The following is a 20,892-nucleotide window of genomic DNA, read 5'->3' as shown; positions in this document are numbered from 1 at the left end:
TCGTTTTTAATTTGTAAATCTGTCTGTAAGCTCACTGCTGTTAGGGGGAGCAGTTGTGAAATTGGATGGAGTTGCGTGGAGGGGACAGCATTTGCAAGATGGCCATTGACTTGGAATTATCATAATATAGTACAAACACAAAGTGGCTTGGATTTGAGGCTCACAAACTGCTTTTTGTCTATATGCCGTTTTTCATTGACCTAAAGCAAGCTTTCCAGAAGAAGGAAAACCTTACTCGTACTTTCCTCCCCCCTCCTGGCCCCTCGTAGAAATTAATATGGGAGTAAGCAATTAATGCTCCTTTTATGTTGGTAGTGCGTTTTGAGGGTCATCATAGGCTCTGTCTGTTTGACTGAATTGTCGGTTAACACACAAATAGAAAAGCCTACTTTCATAAAATACCCACCATGCATTTTTATGTGGATAAATTGTAACTGCAAAGCTGTCTCAAAGTCCACAGCATCCCATCTCTTTCCCTATTTATTTTCATGTCCTACTTAATATTTATGATTTCTTTACTTTGCTTCTCGTCCTGCTTTTCATGGTTATAATGTAAATTGTCAGTTTTTTTCATCTTTCTAAGAATTGTGCCAACATCAAGGTTAGAACACCGAGACGGATACACTTCGGAAGTTTCCCACTGTTCCTTTGGTTCTGTATCCCCAAATGGAATTGCGTGTCAATCCAGAGAAGGAGGAGGAGATTGTCATCTTTTTGGCAACAGGCTTGGGACCCTGAATAAGGAGCAGACGGCCTCAGTGCTAACTAGATAAATCTAGCCATGCAGGCTAGAGCAGATGGTGGGTTGGAAGATGAGCAGTACAGAGCCCTAATGGTGGCAGTGAGTATTTGGATGTCATTATTTTATTAGTTAGCAAACAGAACCATCCTTGTGGTCCCTCCTCAGTTTTATGCGTAATGGTGTTGTTGGTGTCAGCCCCAGAGAATTGGCACAATAGCCTAATCAATGTGTTCAGATGTCTTTTTTGATCTACTCTGTCATCTCTTGCTTCATTAGTAACACAGGAAAAGGGGGATGAATATAGAGTTTTAGTTTTATCTGAGTCCCTGATTTCATAAGCTTCAAGGCCCCTGAAAAGTATTTCTGTTTTGTTTTCCTTAAGGTAATTTTGTGGTGAAACTTGCCCTTGACCTCCCAGGTCATGTCTTTTGGCTTACTGGACTAGATCACCTGGAATCTGGTGAGGGCAGCTGAGCTTGGCTTTCTTTCTTTTTTCTTTTTTCCCTTTAACCATAATGCTCTGACAGCGGACATCCAAGTAATCTTTGAATAAGAAGAGGAAAGTCTCTCTGCGTGTGTATATAAAATAGACCTAAATGAGACAAAGCCCAAAGCAGCTTGGTCCCTTTGGATGTGTTGTGCTGTTTTGCCTGTGCCATGATGTGGGCACTCTGGTTCCAGGCACACCTCAAGGGTAAGCCACTTCTTCCTGGTAGGGAATTGGAGAAAGATTCAAATGAAAACCAAAACAAAACTGCAGGCATAGTCTGCTCGTGCAGAGCAGATTCTCCACCTGCAGACATTCCTCCAACACACACCCTCTTACACACACACACACACACTCACTCACACTCACACTAAAGCCTGCTGCCTGGTGGACCCACATGTAATTCTCAGTAACTGCCAAGTGCGGACCGGGGCTGCCCATGGATATTGGCTTTGTTTCTCTTTATCCTCACTTGTGGAATTAGGTATTAGTATTAGCAAGGGGCTATTCAGAAGATTGGTGTCTATAAATTTTCCACTTCTCTTAAATGATAAAGTAAGACACAAACTTGTGAAATGACTTCCTTCAAGGTCACAAAGCATGTGTGAATAGGAGTCGCACCCCAAGGAAGTTTACCTGTATCACCTTTTTCCTGGAGTCAGTGGGTTTGCATTTCATTCATCCTGGTTTTGACCTTTTGGACTATAACAGCTGCTGAGTGGCTCTCCAGGAACAATTTATAATAACTTTTTCCTTATCTGATCTCTCAAATGATGTTTCCTAAGTGTGAACTAAGACTCAGCAGGTGATTGTGGTTGTGTTAACTATCTGAAGTTTCATATTAAAGTGGTAGAGGAGACATCTCTTTCCTGTCTCTAGTGTTACTTGTTAATGACATTTGAGTTTGATTAAGCAGCCTTTAGCATTTCTAGAGAGGGTTCAGGCCCTTACAAAGGCCCCCCAATTACTTGGACCAGAAATATTTTTTAAATATATTTTTATTGATTTAGAGAGAGAAGAAGGGCGGGGGAGAGAGAAACATCTGTGTGAGAAAGAAACATGGATGGGCTGCCTCCTGCATGCCCCCTACTGGGGATCGAGGCCACAATCCAGGCATGTGCCCTGACCAGCGACCTCAAACAACGGAGCCACACTGGCCAGGGCTTGGCCCAGAATTTTCATCCCATCAACTACAAACATTTTTACCCTCTTTTCTTTCTTTGATGCAGCCTCTGTGAATGTGCTGGTACAGAACTGCAAGATCTACAATGATGCCAGCTGTGACATTTCTGCAGATGGCCAACTCCTGGCGGCTTTCATCCCTAGCAGCCAAAGGGGCTTTCCCGATGAAGGCATCCTGGCAGTGTACTCCTTGGCCCCCCACAACTTGGGTGAAATGCTCTACACCAAGCGATTTGGTAAGGGATAGGAAGCCCAACCTAGTGACAGAGGGATGCTGGTACCTTGGCATGAGCATTCCTAGGGGAGGGAGGCATGGTTTAGGTGGGAGTAATGGTCTTCACTGGGCACAGACCAGAGGAAGATTGCTTTGCAGGAGTCCTGCCTGGTAGCATTGACAAAGAATCTCAGAATAAGAGGCCTCCCTACCACAATAGCATCAGTGATATGCTTCTATTGTGATGGCCAGGAGTAAAGGAGGAACTTTGGTCATGGCTTGGGAAGCGGGCACACTCATAAACTGTAAGGCAGTTTGGCATTGTGTATTAAAAGCCCCCAAAATGTATTTTCTCTTTGATCCAGTAATTTCACTTCTAAGGAAATAATAAGAAAACTGTACAAAGCTTTATATACAATGATATTCACAGTACTGTTATCATAGAAAAAAATGTGAAATTGGGAAGAGTTGCTTAAATAAGTGATGTGCATTGATAGGACAGAATACCATTCGGCCTTTAAAATATTCTTACAGAATATTTAATTATGGAAAATGTTCATAATATGTGAAGTGAAAAAAATAGATTTCTAAATAGTATTTAAAGTATATCAATTTTTAAAAAATGTGAATCTGTTATGGGTTCCATACAATGGTTAACATTTATTAAGTACTTTCTATATGTCAGACACTATAATCGGTATTTTACATTATACTCCTCACCACAGTCCTATGTGTTAACCCCATAATGACCAAATGAAGATGGAGGCTGGAGAGGAAGAGAAAAGATTAAGAGGAAAAATTATTTCCTTGTAATAGCAAGAATTCTGGGAAATGGTTCTCTCTTCTCTTGGCCCTCAGGTCCCAATGCCATTTCTGTGAGCCTGTCCCCCATGGGCCGGTACGTAATGGTGGGCTTGGCCTCACGAAGGATCCTGCTGCACCCCTCCACAGAGCACATGGTGGCCCAGGTCTTCAGGCTGCAACAGGCCCATGGTGGCGAGACCTCCATGCGGGTGAGTGTCATTGCTTGTGCTGCTGTACAGCAGCTCTCCTAGGCTTGGCAGGGGAATGAAGGACAATGGGGCCATCTCCGAGCCAGGACCAGAGATATGCTCCTAAGGCATCAGGAAAGGCTACAGTCGGCCCGTGATGACCAACAGGCTTTACCTTTGGAAGCTGTGGAATATTAAAGGGCAGGAGCTTTCTCACACCCTAGATCATGAGCTGGGTTCCCCAGAGGCCGGAAAGCATTTTTGGATAAAGACCAAACTGAATACTTCCTTGCCTCCACATGAGACCTTTAGTGGAGATACATAAAGATCCCAGTGATATATTTAGCCTACTTAAAACTTTTTTTTCCCTTTTTTTTTTTTTTTTTTTTTTTTGAGAAATCAAGCTATAAAAATACACCTATGAAATGTTCTTTGCTGTGGATTATAATCACGATGAGGACTTTGGGCAGCTGCTGTGCTCTTAACTGCCCTGCCATTTCAGTAGCAGAGGAAGGTCCTATTTAAGACCCTTCCTTGTCAGAGGTGGAGCCCTTCTAAGCCTTTTGGACTCAACTAGACTAGTTTCTGACTGAGCTTCCACATCCCATGGTGGCTCATTTGATCAGGGTTCTGTCAAGGGGAGTCAAGCATTGGAATAGTTCTCTAACTAAATGGTATTTAAGCTCTGTCTCAAGTTAAGAACCTGTGAATTCCCTTAGCACTTTGTGCTGTGCCATTTATAGTTTTATGCACTTGTTTATGTGTTGTTTTGTGCTGTGTGTATGTTTAATCCACCCAGTTAGGTTTAGCATAAGCTCCTTAGGGGCATATCCCACAGACCCCTCATTTAATGCTACGCTTACAAATGCCTGGAATGGAAAGCATTTGTTTTTTAAAAAAAAAAAAAGACAGAGTGGCCTCCATTCTGGTCTCCATCTCTCTTCTCCCTCCTGGTTCCTATAGGGACCTTCTGTTCAGCTCTGTTGAGCCCCTTTCCAAGCACCTGAATTTAATAAGGCTCTTTCTTGCTAGTGTGCCTTTACCTGGAATCTTCTCTTCTCCCTCAAATCCAACTGCCCACAAGCTCTTCCCCTTCTGTGGAACCTTCCTAAACAAAATTGATCACTCCTTGTGCCACCACCATACCTAGTAGACACACTCATGGTAACACTCATCGTACCACACTGCAATTATTTGTTTCCATGTTACTCTCCTCTTGGGCTGTGAACTCCTTGAGAACAGACAACTTGTCTGTTTTATCTTTACGTAGTCTGCGTACCTAATAGGGAACCTGACATTTAGGAGAAACAATGAATGAAAGAGTCTCAAGAAAAGTGTCCTCTCTACTCTTGGCATCATAATGACAGGAGAGTTCTGATTCTTGGATTCCATATAAACAGAAATATTTGACATTGAGTGATCAGGAGAGGACTTCATCAAGTCTATTTTATCTAGATATTTGAGAATGGAGTTGAATTTTAGTTTAAATGTTCTTATTTTGCTTATCTTAAACATATTTGGATGGTCAGAGTACCTTGTGTCTGCTTTTTACCACCTAGAATCCTGGTCCCAACAGCTGTTCTTCTAACCCTGCCTAATTAGGGAATAATTGTTTATAATCATCAAGAGACAGGATCTGATTTCGTCAACACTAATGGACATCTCCAGTCTCTTCCGGAAGCCAGGGCTCCTGCCCAACTCCTGGCTAAGGGCAAACGGCTACAGAGTGGGAGCCAAGATGTTGTCACATATGGAGCTGGCAGCTCAGGGAGTGCAGTTGGAGAAGTCTGCTGAGGAGATGCGGTAATTCACTGCTGTCCTGCTAAGGGGCTCAAGGCAACTAGCCAGCTGCTGCGTGCCTCGTGACAAGAGCTATTTTTCAGGCCTCCCAGCGAGGCTTTCTTGATTCTCAATAGGCACCATCTGCTGCTTAGGAGAGGGAGCTGAAGTAACTAGAAAGCTCCCATTTGGGATGTGTTCCTCTCACCCAAGAGACAGGATCCAGGCTTCCCAACAAGGTTTTAGTCGCCTGTCCACCAGTCTGACTGTGAAAGCCCCGTGCTACAGAAAGGTTTCTGGTTTTCTAGGTCTTGGTTGCCCCTTAAGTTAAGTTCAAAGGCACCAAAGCACTCGGCACATGTCCCTGAATTCATTCACTGGTGGAAGGGAAGACGCCAGCTTTTTTGGATAGCTGTGCTGTACTACCATTTAAGGCAAGAAGTGCAGTTTTGTCTGAGAACAGGGAGCAAGGGTTTAATGGGACAGTAGAGCATCTCCCTCTTTGCACAGGTAAGAACAGGTGGGTGTCTCCATCTGTAATGTCAAGCTCTGTCCTTGAAGGAATGCTTTTGTGGGTAATGGGCTTGTCCTAGAGCTTCTCTACCCAGAATTCTCCTTCTCTTTGATGTTGCCTCTTGGAATTCACTGTGGTAATATGTTCAGAGAGGTGAGCTTATTGAGCCACAGACATTCCCGAGAGAAGGTCCTCCAGAGCACTGACTTATTGTAATTCCCACTAAGTGACATCTCTCCCCAAGAGATGATCTGTTACACAATCCCATATGAAACCTCTTCTGAAAATGAATTGCTAATCACTATTAGTCTTGGCACATTTATTCTGAGCAGTTCTTCAGACCCCTGGGTCAGTGCTTGTAAACTCTGCTGCTTGGACAACGTGCATTAGAATACATGGGGTCCTTGCACAGGCACCACTTCAGACTTAAAATCGGTAAGAATGGGGCGAGAGGGACCCAGGAATTTGTCTTTGTAAAACAAGCTTTCCAGATGATCCTGATATGCACTTGAGTTTGAGAACTGCTATTCTTAATGACTACTGTCTTCATTTTAGGTTTCTGCCCTCAGCCTCTTCAAGGCAGACACAGTCTCAGGTTTACTTCTTGCTGTCTTGTGTGTGGTGCTTTGATACCACCTTTGGCTAATTTTGTTGCAGGCACAGTTGCACGTATGTCCCATTTCCTACCAAACTTGTAGCTTTCTGGGTGTCCGTGCTTCACCTCCCATCTTTTCTCAGCTGTTGTTACTTCCCAGAGTTCGCCCTTGAATATCTCTGTGCTGGATTCTTTTCTTCCCCTGTTGAGTCATTTTAATTTTTATCCTGTTTCTAGGCTCTCATGTCCTTTTGCTATTTCCCTTCTCTGCTTACTGAAGTTAGTCTTCCCAATTTTATTATGATTGGAAAGTCAGGAAGAGTAAGACGAGGCACATACTTTGTCTTCCCCCATCCCTCTGTCCATTCGAGGCTCCTGCGGATCAGATAGGCTACTCTCTGTGATTCAGGGTCTTACTTTCTGTCTGACTCACTAACACTTGAGCCAGGGAGGGCTTTTTGTTCATTTCTGTTTTGTTTTTTAGTTAGGAATTTAGGAATTGCTGAGCTAAAGTTTTGCTAAATTCTCAAAACACTAAACTGCTTGTGTTCCCTCTCTGCTTTCATTTTCTAATTGGAACAAGGCACAATATAGTAACAGAAAACTGCAATTAATTTTCTGAAATACTGGCAACTTGCACATTATAATAACTTTGGTTGTAACCAAGTGAAAGCATAATAACAAAAATTAGTGACAAAACCAGAAATAGTCATATACCAAACTGTTCTTCCAGTTTCTATCAGTAATAAGTGCTATTTTACCCTGGAATGGAGGCAGAGTCAGCACCTAGGGGTGGGGGTGGGAAGATGCTGAGTCCTTTTGAGCTAGAAAACAAGAATAGCCCTAGCTGGTTTGGCTCAGTGGATAGAGCATCTGCCTGCGGACCAAAGGGTCCCACATTTAATTCCCGTCAAGGGCATATAACTCGGTTACAGACTCCTCCCCACGGGCCCTGGTTGGGGTGCGTGCAGGAGGCAATCGATATGTTTCTCTCACATCGATATTCCTCTCTGTCTTTCCCTCTCTCTTCCACTCTTTCTAAAATCAATGGAAAAAAATACCCTGGGGTGAAGATTAAGAAACAAAACAAAACAAAAAAACACACAAGAATAAGGATTAGTGCTTTCAGCACAGGAATTAACAGGTGGTATGTACTCTTTCTCCCAAGTGCATAGAGCATTCCTCTCACAGGTGGGGGCTGTAGGCATATATAAGTGGTTTAATACGAACCGCAAAGGACCCTGGTTACATAAACCCTGTAGCTCCAGAGGCACTGGTTGTTTGGATCTCACCAGTGCGGATTTGCTTTTCCTCTCTGCTCTATCTTATTGACAGAGTGATAAACAGGACACTTCCTTTGACTTGAGTGGGAGTAGAAGATCTAGGACAGAAAGTAGTGTAGCTCTACTTTCTCCTTGAAACAGCTTTGTGCTCTTGAAGACAGCCTCAAATACTGAGAGGTCAATTTGGTTTAAAGCCTTTTCTTTGTGGCTATGCGGTAAAATTGTATTCAAGTGTTGAACGACTTACCTACATAGATCATTAGTTTGGAGTGGATGTTAGAAGGCGTTTCCCTCATCCCCTCTTTCTTCCTTCCTCTCTCCCTATTTAAGAAAAAAAAAGTATTGATTTTTAGAAAGAGGGGAAAGGAGAGAGACAGAAACATTGATCAGCTTCCTCCTCCATGTCCTCCCCACCTCCCCCCGCCTTTACGCCCCCCGCTGGGAACGGAGCCTGCAACCCGGGCATGTGCCCTGCCCAGGAATGGAACCAGTGACCTCTTGGTGCATGAGTCGACACTCAACCACTGAGCACCACCGGCCAGGCTCTCCCCTATTTTTTTCTCCTCTCTCTCTTCCTGTTCACTCCCTTTCCCCCCACTTCTTGACCTTAAGAGTTCTTGGACTGTTTTGTATGCCATCTCTGCAGAGAGTTTTAGCTCTAGAGATCTGCATCCCTCTCTCTCTCAACAGGCCCTAGGCAGCAGGGAGAAAAAGCAGCTTTGTTACCATTTTTTACAACTTACTTGCATCTAGCTGGGCTGTAGTTCTCAATGTGTGTTCCTCTGGGACCACATCAGCATCACCTGGGAGCTTGACAAAAACGCAGTCTCTGCCCACCTGAGGCCTGCTGAATCAGAAGCTCTGGGGGTGGGGCCCAGCCATCCTTGTTTTACTAATTGCTCCAAATGACTGCAGAGAACAAAATACATGGGTATTCTAGTTAGACCTTGCCTGTCGATTTAGCTTTGTCCTTTTTCCTTTTTGTGCTCGCCCTGTCTCTTACCCTGTCTCTGGAACCTCATCTGGTTTACTTGTATGGCTTCTATTAACCAGATCTTTCAGATATTTCCAGGAGGTTGAGAGATTTATGAGAACCTCCTGCCATAAGGATTCCAGGCATTTAGGATCATGCTAGCTAGCATCTTAATGTGATGGTTCTTTAAGGACTAATGCTGTGAGACCTCTTTCCAATTCTGATTAAAATTCTTACCTGCCCACACTTGACTTTACTCAGGCTCTTCACGCTCATGCCTGTTTGTGTGTTACAGAATACAGAGGTGCTTTGGCCAAAAAGTGAGAAGAAGCAATATCTTTATCTTTCTCCCAGGCCCTTCCCCATCTGAAGGAGTATTTCTTGAGTTCTTTTTTCCAATGTTCAACTCACTGTTATCCTTGGATGGGAGATGTCACTATGATACCTACTAAAAGGCATCTTAGTGTCACCACAAGAAGTAAACCTGAGACTGTGTCTCGGCTAACTAAGAAACATTAGTTGGCTTTCTTTCTTTTATACCATATCTCAGCCATCTTCACGGAGCCTAGTGATGACTGTTCATTAAATGTTCATTAAAATGAACCACAAAAAAAAAAAGGCTTGATATCCAGAATGCTCAGATTAGTCAGAACTGTATTGTAGCTTAGATTCTGGGTCCGGATGGGTGTCCAGTGCTGTCAACAGTGACCAGCATTTATGTGACTAACATGTTTCGGCTCTTTTAGCCTGTCTTAGCTCCATTCTTTAATATGGTTCCCTCTTTGCCCTGAATTTAGCCTGTGATATAATCCAATCTTTTATACTTCCTGAGATTGTAAAAATTTGATTTTCAAAAGAACCCTAGAACTCTAATTCAATCCAGAGTATTCTCCAGAAATCTAAGAGAACCAAGCCTCGTAATCTTGACTTGCCTCGGAGTGGCGAAAACCCAAAATGAAGATAAATTTTATTTTTATATCCTGGAAGGGTACTATTTCTTTAAGGGGAGATTAGGATAAAAGAGACAGCTTTGTTGTCACGAGTGATTTACTCCTTCCTAAGATTTTGTCCTCATTAATTTTCTTAAAGCTGCCTGTCAGTTTATTAAAAGCTGCTTCCGCTGCAATTATCTTAAAGTTGACTTCTGAGATGTGGTACAAAGCATCTATCCTCAAAAAGTTCCTTTCTTTAGCACATTGTGGGGAAGGGGGGAGTATGGGATACGTCAGGGATGTCTCTGATGCATTTTGTCAGAGAAGGAAGGGGGCAAGATGAACATTTTAAAATAACATTAGAGCTGCAACCAAAGTCATTAATTTAGTCAGATTTTTCCATGACAGATTCCTCCAACTCCAACAATGTCTTTCCTCCATGGTCTCTTAGTAAAGTTCAGTCTATACTGCATTTTATTCTTTTCACTCAACAGAGTTTTAGTGAACCCTGCCATACGCCAGGTGCTTTGCCAGGTCTGGGAGTGCAGTGAACAGAAGGGACCTGCTCCTGCTTCTCGGGCGCGTACCTGTTAGGGGACTGGCTTCCTCATTGGTTTCACTGCTGTGTTCCCAGCCTCACTGTGCTCCGAACACAGGAGGCACTCTCGTTTGTCCCAGGAACGCGTGTCGCTTTGAAATCTGTGTGCCATGTATTTCTTGTGCATACATGAGCATACATCCCTACTCACTACCACCATCAGTGTGCCTAGCATGTGACTCAGAAAACAGTGACTGAACAAAAGTATTGAGATGTGAAATCCTTATGAAAATAGAATGTATCTTTCTCATTTCCGCAATTCTGCCCAATACCAGTGAGTTTCTCAGGTTCTAGTCTGAGTGAAATGCGGTAATAGGTTCTCAGTAGATTGGTTCAAGAGTGAAAGACAAAACATTTTTTATTTTTTCAAGAATTGGTAGGAGAGCCCTAGCCGGTTTTGCTCAGTGGATAGAGCGTTGGCCTGCGGACTGAAGGGTCCCAGGTTCGATTCCAGCCAAGGGCACATGCCTGGGTTGTGGGCTCGATCCCCAGTAGGGGGTGAGCCAGAGGCAGCTGATCAGTGATTCTCATCATTGATGTTTCTATCTCTCTATCCCTCTCCCTCTCTAAAATCAATTTTAAAAAATTAAAAAAAAAAAAGAATTGGTAGGAGAACCTACCTGAAAGTATTTTAATGTATATTTTGCCCTGTAATTGTTCCAAAATATATTGAATGTTGAAATATATTGAAAGACTCTTATCTAAGGTAATTATCTAGAACGGCTACTCATTTGGCCTTTACCTTTGAGATTTGAAAGCCGAGGAAGTTCAAGAACTTGTCCTGTGCTTGGAGATGTGGGAACAGGAAGAAGTAATTATTTTCATTCCTAGGAGTTCCAGGAGCAGCGAGGGCCTCAGTATTTCATTTAGCACAGAAGTAAGTTCCTCGGCTGAAGTAATCTCTGTGGTTTGATCCTGATGCCCAAGGGTGGCTTTTGGCCATCAAGCCGATTGAGAAAGAAAATTCTTGTCCTCTGGCTGTCCTTGGGATCTCCTTGAGAGAAACAAATGAATAAGACAAAGTTTACAGCTCATAGGAGGTTGGCTTGAAACGACAGCACGTTGTCAGTAGCAGCCGAGGGCCACAGACTCCAAGGAGTGCTTTAGTTTGCACAAGGGTCATCAGGCAGATTTATTCCTGCTGCAACTGAATAAAGGGAAGAATTAGGTGACTTAGTATTCTGATTCTTGTTTTAAAATAACCACTATAAAGTCAACATTCTGTGAGTTCTAAACTCCAGTGCAGAATATAAAGAAGGCTTGGAGCCAGGAAAAGAAATTAGAGTTTCTGGAAAACAATCAGATCTTCCTAGAGGATGGAGAAACTCCAATAATTCATGAATCTAAGCAAATCAAGAGCTCGAAAGGAAGGATAAGTGACCATAGCATCCTCCCCCTGGGCTGCACTGAGGTGTGTGCATTTCTCAGCCTGTGACAAGATGCGCAGCCGTTCGTTTCCAAAGGAAAGGCCACCTGTCTCTTAGCACCTGCTTCGCATTGATTTTCCCCGCTTCACAGAGTTCGTTCTCCTCTAGTAACCCCTCTAGAAGCTTAAAGCTTCCCTTGATTCCCATCACTACCCAGAAAGCATTTCTCTTCCACACAGTCCTTCTCTTTCTCTAAGCCCCCTTGGCTCACGCCTTCTCCCATTTCCCATTGTCCCCTCCTTCCAGGCAGCTCCATGGTCTTAGTTAAAACAAGGGAGGTCTGCCGACTGCACTCAACCTCTTGCCAACATGGCAAGGTTCCAGCTTTACAGATGATGTGATCCCCAAATGTAAACAACATAACCACAAAGTCTTTTCTTTTAGCTTCTTATCTGGGCTGATCTGAGCAGTGCAGTGTGCTGCTTGGACTAATGGTCTGAGCTTTATTGACACGAGGTAGAAGATAAAGTATTTTGGTGAGGGCAGCAATACATTTTTCCTCTAAATTTTAAAAGGTTGTAGAGAAAGATTTCCCACTGAGCTCCTCTGACTGCCTCTCATTCTTTTCCTGTATCTTTGAACAAGAAACAAGACCACTTTAGTTTTGATCTGGGAAGTCTGAGTTTGAGGGTATGGAGGGGCAGTAGTATATCTTGTCTTGGACCCCAGAAGTGGAAGAATTATCTTCTCCCACACCCATAGAAACATACTGATCTTGGCGACCTGACTCATTCTCTGTTGCCGTGCTGATGGCATTGACTCTAAAAGATTGGTTCCTTCTAGCCTATTGATTCCAATTTCCTTCCTAGATGTTAGACAGAAATGAGAATAGCCTGCTTGGGGAGGGGGCTTTGTCAGCATTTGTCATACACCAGGGAACAGCTGCAGCTGAGACAGGTGAACCCTGGACTCTGCCAGCGATCAGCATCTGGGTTTTGTATCTAGACCCACAAAAGGCCCCCAGGTCCTGATTCTCCTCCTTCAGTGTAATAGAATTTGGTGGTCTACCTTCATGGGATGTCACTTTTGTCAGAGAGACAAGGGGATTTTTGACAGGCCACCAGATTTATCCTTAACATCCCCATTCGGAGCTTCAGGGCACCTGACCAGTGTTAAGGAAACCTTTACTTGATATATCTGAGTTGCCTTTAAGTGAAGTCCAGAGCTGTTCTTTACACTATATCAGATCTTCCTTCTTGTCTGCGCTGACAAACAGAGCCAGAGTCAGTCCCCATTGAAATATGAAAGGAGACCCACAGAATACCCAGTCCCTGGTTGGAAAGACTGGTGGCCAAAACCATAAATGGCTAGGGAGTAGCCAGCACTGTCTGATCATCTATCAGGGTTGGGGACCTTGCCCAGATGTTCTCTTGTCCCTAGGGCTGACTAGGGAGGAGTATTTCCCCTCAGTGAGGAGCTTTGAGAGCTGTGAAACTCTGGCCAGAGAAACGAGTGTAAACTACATCTGAGTGGTTTTCAAAATGGGCCAGAATCTCATTCCTTTAGTCCTTTCGTTTCAGGCATGTATGAAGTATTGCACTAGATCAGTGGTCGGCAAACTCAATAGTCAACAGAGCCAAATATCAACAGTACAACGAATGAAATTTCTTTTGAGAGCCAAATTTTTTAAACTTAAACTTCTTCTAACGCCACTTCTTCAAAATAGACTCACCCAGGCCGTGGTATTTTGTGGAAGAGCCACACTCAAGGGGCCAAAAGGCCGCATGTGGCTCGCGAGCCGCAATTTGCTGACCACTGCACTAGATGACCTCCCGGGACCTGTTATCCCTACTCATCCTTCACTCTCATTCCCTCTCCCCACCCCCACATTAGAGCGTGATAAGCAAGCATGTGCTTATCAGGAGTCCTGGAGGCTGCTGATCTTCATGTGGCGTTTTCTGGCTTCCTGCCACAAAGCAGGATTTAGTCTGATACCCAGACATTGAAGGAGGTGGGCACTTGGGAGCTGACTTTTCAACATCGTTTAAGGACTGAGGGGTGAGAGTCGGGGAGGGGGCAGGGCTGCCATAGCCAGAGGACAAATCGGCGCCCATGACTCCTAGAGCCATGGAGGCTGTGAATGTCTGTGCAGTGGGGTCTGGGCCTCATTTCTTAATTACTTCTCTCCAGTTTCTCTCATCTTGTCTCACCTAAGGTGGGTCATTTGTCATACTAGCCTCTTGAGGGTTTGTCCCCAAAGCAAGTTCCTGTATTTAGAAGTAAGTTGATAGTATTTGCTTGTGAATCCCTCTGAGCAATAACTATAAAAGGTAAATTTGTGACTTGTGAGAGGCTTGTTTGCTTCTTTCCTGATCTGGAACATTTCTAGAAAAGAGTTCACTTAGCCCTGCTAGCATGACTCCTTGGTTGAGCATCGACCTATGAACCAAGAGGTCACAGTTCGATTCCTGGTCAGGTCATATGCCTGGGTTGCAGGCTCAACCCCTAGTGGGGGACGTGCAGGAGGCAGCCAATCAGTGATTCTCATCGATATTTCTCTCCCTCTCCTTCTCCTTTCCTCTCTGATATCAATAAAAATATATTTTAAAAAAGGAAAGAGTACACTTACATTTTTGAGACACCCATGAAAAAATGTAGCACAGCCTTCAAGCATCTGACTTACTAACCTTATTACCCACTTCTTGCAAGAGCACTTTATCTGGCCCTTCTGCCCCATTCCCTGCAATTATGAATCATGATTTTAGGAGAGAGACTGTTGTAAGGCCCATGTATACCAAGGCTCCCCTCATCTAATGCACCGAAGTGAATGCTATTCCTCCTCTACTGTGGGTGTACCCCCACTCACACCATCTGACCTTTGGGAAAAGGAAAAATCAACAGATTGATTTCAGCCACAATTGTCTTATCACAACCACTTTCTTCTTTAAGTGTGAATACCAAGTCATATTTAACCTATGACCTCTAGGAGGGACAGAAGCCATTGCTTCTCTTCTGGGAATTCGAAAACCTCTGTGGGAAAGGATGAAGGCACCACGCTCCATCCCCTGATTTGAAGGGAAAGGATTGATTAGGAGCAAAGGGAAAAGACTGGTGTCACCATCTCCATGGACAGTCAGCAATGAAGCTGGTGGAGGGAAGAGGACATGAATTTCTTCAGGGCTCCTGCCAGATGTACATGTGCAAGGAAGAGATTATCTCAAGGCCAAGCAACCATGTTCTAGATAACTAGTTTAGAGATGCATATACTCTTCACTGGGCTCTTTTTTTAGAAGGCTCCTCAGTTAGACCAGAGATTTAAGGAACCCTGGCCAATTCTGACATTTGGAGTTGAGTTAGTCAGGCGGGGCATGGGAGGTTTTTCATGCAGCAGCTGTGGGGCAGTCTCGTGCCTCAAACCAGAGCCAGTTCATCTCCGACAGAGACCGGTTCACCCTCAGGACATAGCAGGGCCATTCTGGCAGTGTGCCCGGGCACGTTTGTTCAGCACCACAGCACCGGGAAATCATTCATTGCAGGGTTCTCTGTTAGTATGCTGAGAACACATGCTATTCTAGAGACTGTCGGGAGAAGGCCTTTCGGATAAATCCCAAGGTGCATGGTCGAGCAGTACTAAATCCAGGACTTCTTATGACTCGATGTGTGTACATGCAGTGGGCCCCTACTCAATTTTTACTTCTTTTTCCTTTTTTTAATCTATCAGGCTAATCAGAAAAATAACTATTGGCCCTAACTGGTTTGGCTCAGGGGATAGAGCTTCTGCCTGCGGACTAAAGGGTCCCAGGTTCGATTCTGGTCAAGGGCATGTACCTTGGTTGCGGGCACATCCCCAGTAGGGGGTGTGCAGGAGGCAGCTGATCAATGTTTCCCTCTCATCGATGTTTCTAACTCTCTATCCCTCTCCCTTCCTCTCTGTAAAAAAATTAATAAAATATATTTAAAAAAGAAAGAAAGAAAAATAACTATTGTACCACCCTAAATTCACTTTTAAGTATTACTTTCTAACTCACTCTTCATCTGGTCTCTTTTGTCTCTTCCGTCAGTCCTTACAGACAGGTAAAGGCAGATGAAGTTCATTCCTACTTACTGATTAAAACCTGAGGAAGCTTAAAGGGAGAAACACCATATTGACTAAAATTCCAGTTACGGATTCTCTGCTTCATGTCCTTTTCAAAGGCCCTGACAACCTTTCTTGAAGCCCCAGATGCAGGTCCCTGGTAGTAATAACAACACTTGCCATTTATTTATAAGATTGCATCATGCCAGGCATTTTCTGTACATCTTCCCCCCCCCCCCCCCCCCAATCTCCAATTATTTGAATGTTGGCACTCTTTTTAAACTGAGATCTGGGAAAGTTGTGGTGCAGTGACATCAGGACTCAAACCCAAATCTTTCAAATTCTGAAATCGACGTCCTTCGTCTTCCACGGCCCTGCCCTATCTGACTAACATCGTGTAGACCAGTGACCAAAGAGACTGGCGGCTTTCTTTCACCTTCAGCTCAAACCCTAGCCATAGCTGAGCTGCCCCTGGGAAAACAGTAGCTTTGGAAAGATGCAGGCTGTTGAAAGGAGACACTCTTTCTTTGAGAAATGGAAATGAACCATTTAATGGTGATTTGCATAAGTAGAAAGAAATCATGTACCTGTGTGTTCAAGATCCCTCTCTGCCCTGCTTTCTACACCTTATTGCACCTTTGAACATTGCTTTTATTTAGATGAATTCAGAGTGTTCTCGCCTTAGCTGGTTTGGCTCGGTGGATAGAGCGTCGGACTGTGGACTAAAGGGTTCCAGGTTCGATTCCAGTCAAGGGCACATGCCCGGGTTGCAGGCTCGATCCCCAGTAGGGGGCGTGCAGGAGGAAGCCAATCCATGATTCTCTCTCATCATTGATGTTTCTATTTCTCCCTCTCCCTTCCTCTCTGAAATAAAAATATATTTTTAAAAAAGAAGAGAAAAAGGAAACTGCATTCTTAAAAAAACAAGTGTTCTCCAATGTTATCCTCCCTCCCCATTCCCTTGAATTCCCCATTGCTGTGCGAGCACTGTGATTTCCATGGTGACGGGACCACCAGTTGAACTTGGCTCTCACTGGTTTATCTGGTCAGAGGACAGGGGCTGTGCTTCCAGGTGAGCTGAACTCTGAATGGGGCTTTCCAGGGGGTTGCCTTAAAGCAGTGATGTGAGCGGTGCTACATGGCTGTAAGGAAAGCACAACTAAGCTTCATGCAGAAAAGCCCAAGCTTGCCCCTGCTATTTCTTGAAAGAGTCCTAGCCCTCTCCTCCCCTCTACTACCCCAAGTTCTCCAATTTGTGTTAGGAGTCATCCATTCCCAGCCTAACCATCTCCTTCCTCCCTGTACTTAGCTTGCTTCAGGCCATAGAAGGGACTTTGTTTCTCCCTGGATTTTGTTATTCTTGATAACAAATTGTTTCTCCTCCCTTTCTCTTTTCTTCCCTCTTTCTCCCCCACCAGAGAGTTTTCAACGTCCTTTATCCCATGCCTGCTGACCAGCGGAGACATGTCAGCATCAACTCTGCCCGCTGGCTGCCTGAGCCTGGGCTCGGCCTGGCCTATGGTACCAACAAGGGAGACCTGGTGATCTGCCGACCAGAGTGAGTGGTTCAGGGGCTGGTGGGGTGGGTGTGGAGGGGTCATCTGGGCTGTAGGCTGGAATAATCAGCATTCACCTATGGATCTAGCTGGTGAGGGGGGGTCTTTTAGAGGAGAAGTCTAAATTCTGCTAGAGCCTGCCTCATTCTCATTGTCACTCCTTAAAAGGTCCTTTTCACTCAACAGATGGTAGGGTTAGCTCTCCTTTCCAGAAATCTTCAAAAGACTGGTTTAGTTATTTTGTCTGTTAAATCAAAAGCAGTATGTTTTGTTTGTTTCCCCTTGTTCTCTGGTGATAATAAAAGTTTCTCTGCGGTCAAAAGCATAGATAGCAAATATTCTTTTCTAAAACCTTTTTGAAATAGCCAACAGGTAATCTTAGGTATGTGTAAAATGCCTTAGAAATGAACTTAAGAAATAAAATGGGGAATAAGGTGTTGTTAAAGCCCTAATTTTTAATATATTTTTATTGATTTCAGAGAGGAAGGGAGAGAGAGAGAGAAACATCAGTGATGAAAGAGAATCACTGATTGGCTGCCTCCTGCACCCCCACACTGGAGATGGAACCCGAGACCCTTCAGTCCACAGGCTGACACTCTATCCACTGAGCCAAACGGGCTAGGGATAAAGCCCTAATTTGTCAAGCCACTGATCTCTAACCACCTGGCTCTGTCTGTGTCCTGCCTGTTTTCCTTTTTGCTGGAGGCTCTGGCTCATAATAGAAAAGGCAGATTGAAAAGTGCAATTTAAAAATTGAAATGGCCCTGGCCTGTGTTGCTCATTGGTTGGAGCATGATCCCACACACTGAAGGGTCTCAGGTTTGATTCCTGGTCGAGGGCATATACCTGGGTTGCAGGTCCGGGTTGGGGCACATGTGTGAAGCAACCAATCAGTAATATGTCTCTCTCACATTGATGTACCTGTCTCTCTGTCCTACCCCCTCCTCCCTCCCTCCCTTCCACTCTCTCTAAAAATCAATGGAAAAAATATCCTCGGGTGAGGATTAACAACAAAAATCAAAATGATTACTATCTGGTCTTGAAGTAGGGAGTAGGAGGGGACACAGACCAAAGCATTTCTGTCTTCAGTCCTGATGACACTCCTTCCCCTTCCTCTGGCTTTTTGGAGGATAGAGGTCTTTAGGCAGGACCCTGGGAGTCAGCCAGGTCTGTCATCAATTTCCATACCCATCCAGGTGGGGAGTGTGAAGCTCTGTGCTTCAGTGCAGATCAAGCTGACTGCGGTGTGGGCCGCTGCAGGGTTCCAGCTTACTAACTGCCACTCCTGCTCCAGGCCATCCTAATGCTGCCCTTCACTGAGTATAGAGTCTCCGTGGGTGTTCTACAGATCACAGAGCACATGGGACTGTCTGGTAGGGTCTCTGGGAGTGTCCATGCTGTCTTTTGCTAGGGCCCTTGATGATTTTTCCAGTGTCTGTATTTGGGTCAGTTCTTATAGCCTGGTGATCGAGCCCTTAGTTGAGCTAGATTATTGGTCCAGGAGAAAGAAAACTTGGTTCTAAGGGCAGCTCATTTCATTTGGAATTTTCAGGGCCCCTCTCAAATAGAAGCTGCTGCCCAGCCAGTGTGGTTCAGTGCTTGAGCATTGACCTATGAACCAGGAGGTCACGGTTCAATTCCTGGTCAGGGTAAATGCCCGGGTTGCAGACCTCCTCCTTAGTAGGGGGCAATGCAGGGGGCAGCCAATTGATGATTCTCTCTCATCATTGATGTTTCTGTCTCTCTCTCCTCCCTTCCTCTCTAAAATCAATAAAAATATATTTAAAGAAAAAAGAAAGAGAGAGGCTGCTGTCTGAACCTGACCTGGTCAAGCTGCTCTTGGAGCTGGCAGACTACTTGGTCTGCAGGCCGTGCTCTCCTCGGGCTCTGTGTCCAGAGAGCCCCTTCCACGAGCTCCTGTGCCTTTCCGGAGCCCAGCCTGCCTGTCATGACTGTGCCACCATCAGCCTAGGCACTGGGTCTGTTCCTTTCTGCTCTCACCTTGGCTGCCCATAGTCCCAGGATCTGTCTGCCCTAAAATACTTATTTTTCCCAAAGTACATGAGTCTGATTATTTTGTATCTTCCTCTTTTCTTCGGAATTCATAGGCATGTTTTCCAAAGCTGGCCCAGAATTCTAGACTTTAATTTTATTCTTAAGAACATGGTAGTTACAGGCCTTTCTTTCCTGTTTCTCCAAGATATCCTTCCTCAGCATTGTCTTCTCTAGGGATCCAGCCACTAACCTTCCTCCCAGCCCCCACCCCTTGCAGACGTGATCTGCTCTCACAGAGGCAGAATCTCTACCTCCAGTTAGTCGTGGCCCCCCGAGGACTGTGATGTCTGAAACCCCAGCCCACGTACTTGGTGTGAGTCATAGACACCTCAGGGAAGCATGAAGCTGGCTTTGGCCTATCTTTCCTCACCATATGTCGTCTTCAGCAGCCAGAGCCTCAGCAGGCCAAAGCCATCTTGGACTGCTTGGGGAACTCTCTTACCACCAGGAACTGAAGCCTCTTTTGTGAGCAGGGTGGCATTTGACACAGAAAACAGCGTCCCATCACAAATCAAGTCGTGTTGGACTGAGAGAGAGCTACCTTAGGCCGACCTATTTCAGTGTTGCTGTTTTTCCTGATTTCTTGGGTCGTGTTGGCAAATGCCCCAAACCTTAGGGCTGGACATTTAAAGGTACCATGTAAATTAAGACGGACGGACTTTGTCCTAAGTCATTCAAAGCTTCTCCAGTTCTGAGTCCCCTTCATATCTGTATGGTTGGTTTGCTTCAGGCAGGGAAGACTGAACAATATTCAGGTAAGGTTGAGTGAAGGTCACCCAAGGCCTAGAAGATCAATGAAGGAATTTGGGCTTCCTAACTTTCCAATCCAGAGCTCTTTTCCTGTAGCTGGTTTTTAACCTTTTTTTCAATCAAAAAATCCTTTAAAATTCTGATGAGCCCTGGTCGGTGTGATTAGAGTGTTGGCCTGTGCATCGGAGGGTTGCAGTCTATCCCTGTACCTGCTCAGGGTGTGTGCGGGAGGCAGTCAAATGATGTGTCTCTCTTGCATCGTTGTTTCTCTCTCTCACTCTCACTCTCTCTCACTCTCACTCTCTTCCCCCGCACCCCTTCCAGTCTCTCTGAAAATCAATGGAAAAAATATCCTTGGATAAGGATTAACAAAAATAATATTTTTTTTACTGAATAAATAAAATTCTGATTAAAGCCATGCACTCTCTTCCACACACTAAAAGAACACTCATGTAACTTTGTAACTCTCTTAAGACCTCGGAAAGAACGCAGCTCTGGATGGGCTTGATGATAAGCATGTCGGTGATGGATGCGGAGAGGGCAGTCTCTCTGTGTTGTCACTATGGCTGGTCTCTGGCCTAGAATGAGGAGAACAAATACAAATGGGAAAGTAGGAGCTCAGGGCTGTTGTCTCTTTAGAAGGTTGCTGCCTGTCCTTGTGTGACGCAGCTCCCTGGCACACCCGTTCCCAGCTGGGCCAAGATTACAGCCCTCCCTCCAAAACAGGTGGTTTCTGCCTTTGTCCCAGGCACAGGCAGCTGCAACTCATTTCGTGCTCTCAAGTCTACTCTTGATTTC

The 20,892-nt window shown here is 44.7% G+C and overlaps 1 protein-coding gene across 10 annotated transcripts in view; it reads left to right on the top strand.

Annotated features, from left to right (window-relative positions):
• AMBRA1 (autophagy and beclin 1 regulator 1) overlaps positions 1–20,892 on the top strand; it is a 169,095-nt gene that overhangs the window by 134,031 nt on the left and 14,172 nt on the right. For all 10 annotated transcript variants that reach the window (XM_079788544.1, XM_079788540.1, XM_079788542.1 and 7 more), the window contains 3 exons: positions 2,459–2,647; positions 3,484–3,638; positions 17,152–17,291. In XM_079788544.1, coding sequence (XP_079644670.1) covers positions 2,459–2,647; positions 3,484–3,638; positions 17,152–17,291 — 484 coding nt within the window. The remainder of the gene's footprint in view (positions 1–2,458; positions 2,648–3,483; positions 3,639–17,151; positions 17,292–20,892) is intronic.

Source organism: Cnephaeus nilssonii, assembly GCF_951640355.1.
Source record: "Cnephaeus nilssonii genome assembly, chromosome: 13".
In the NCBI taxonomy this organism is placed as follows: domain Eukaryota; kingdom Metazoa; phylum Chordata; class Mammalia; order Chiroptera; family Vespertilionidae; genus Cnephaeus; species Cnephaeus nilssonii.
Note: the sequence above shows the minus strand (reverse complement) of the source record. Positions and strands in the feature narration are given on the sequence as shown.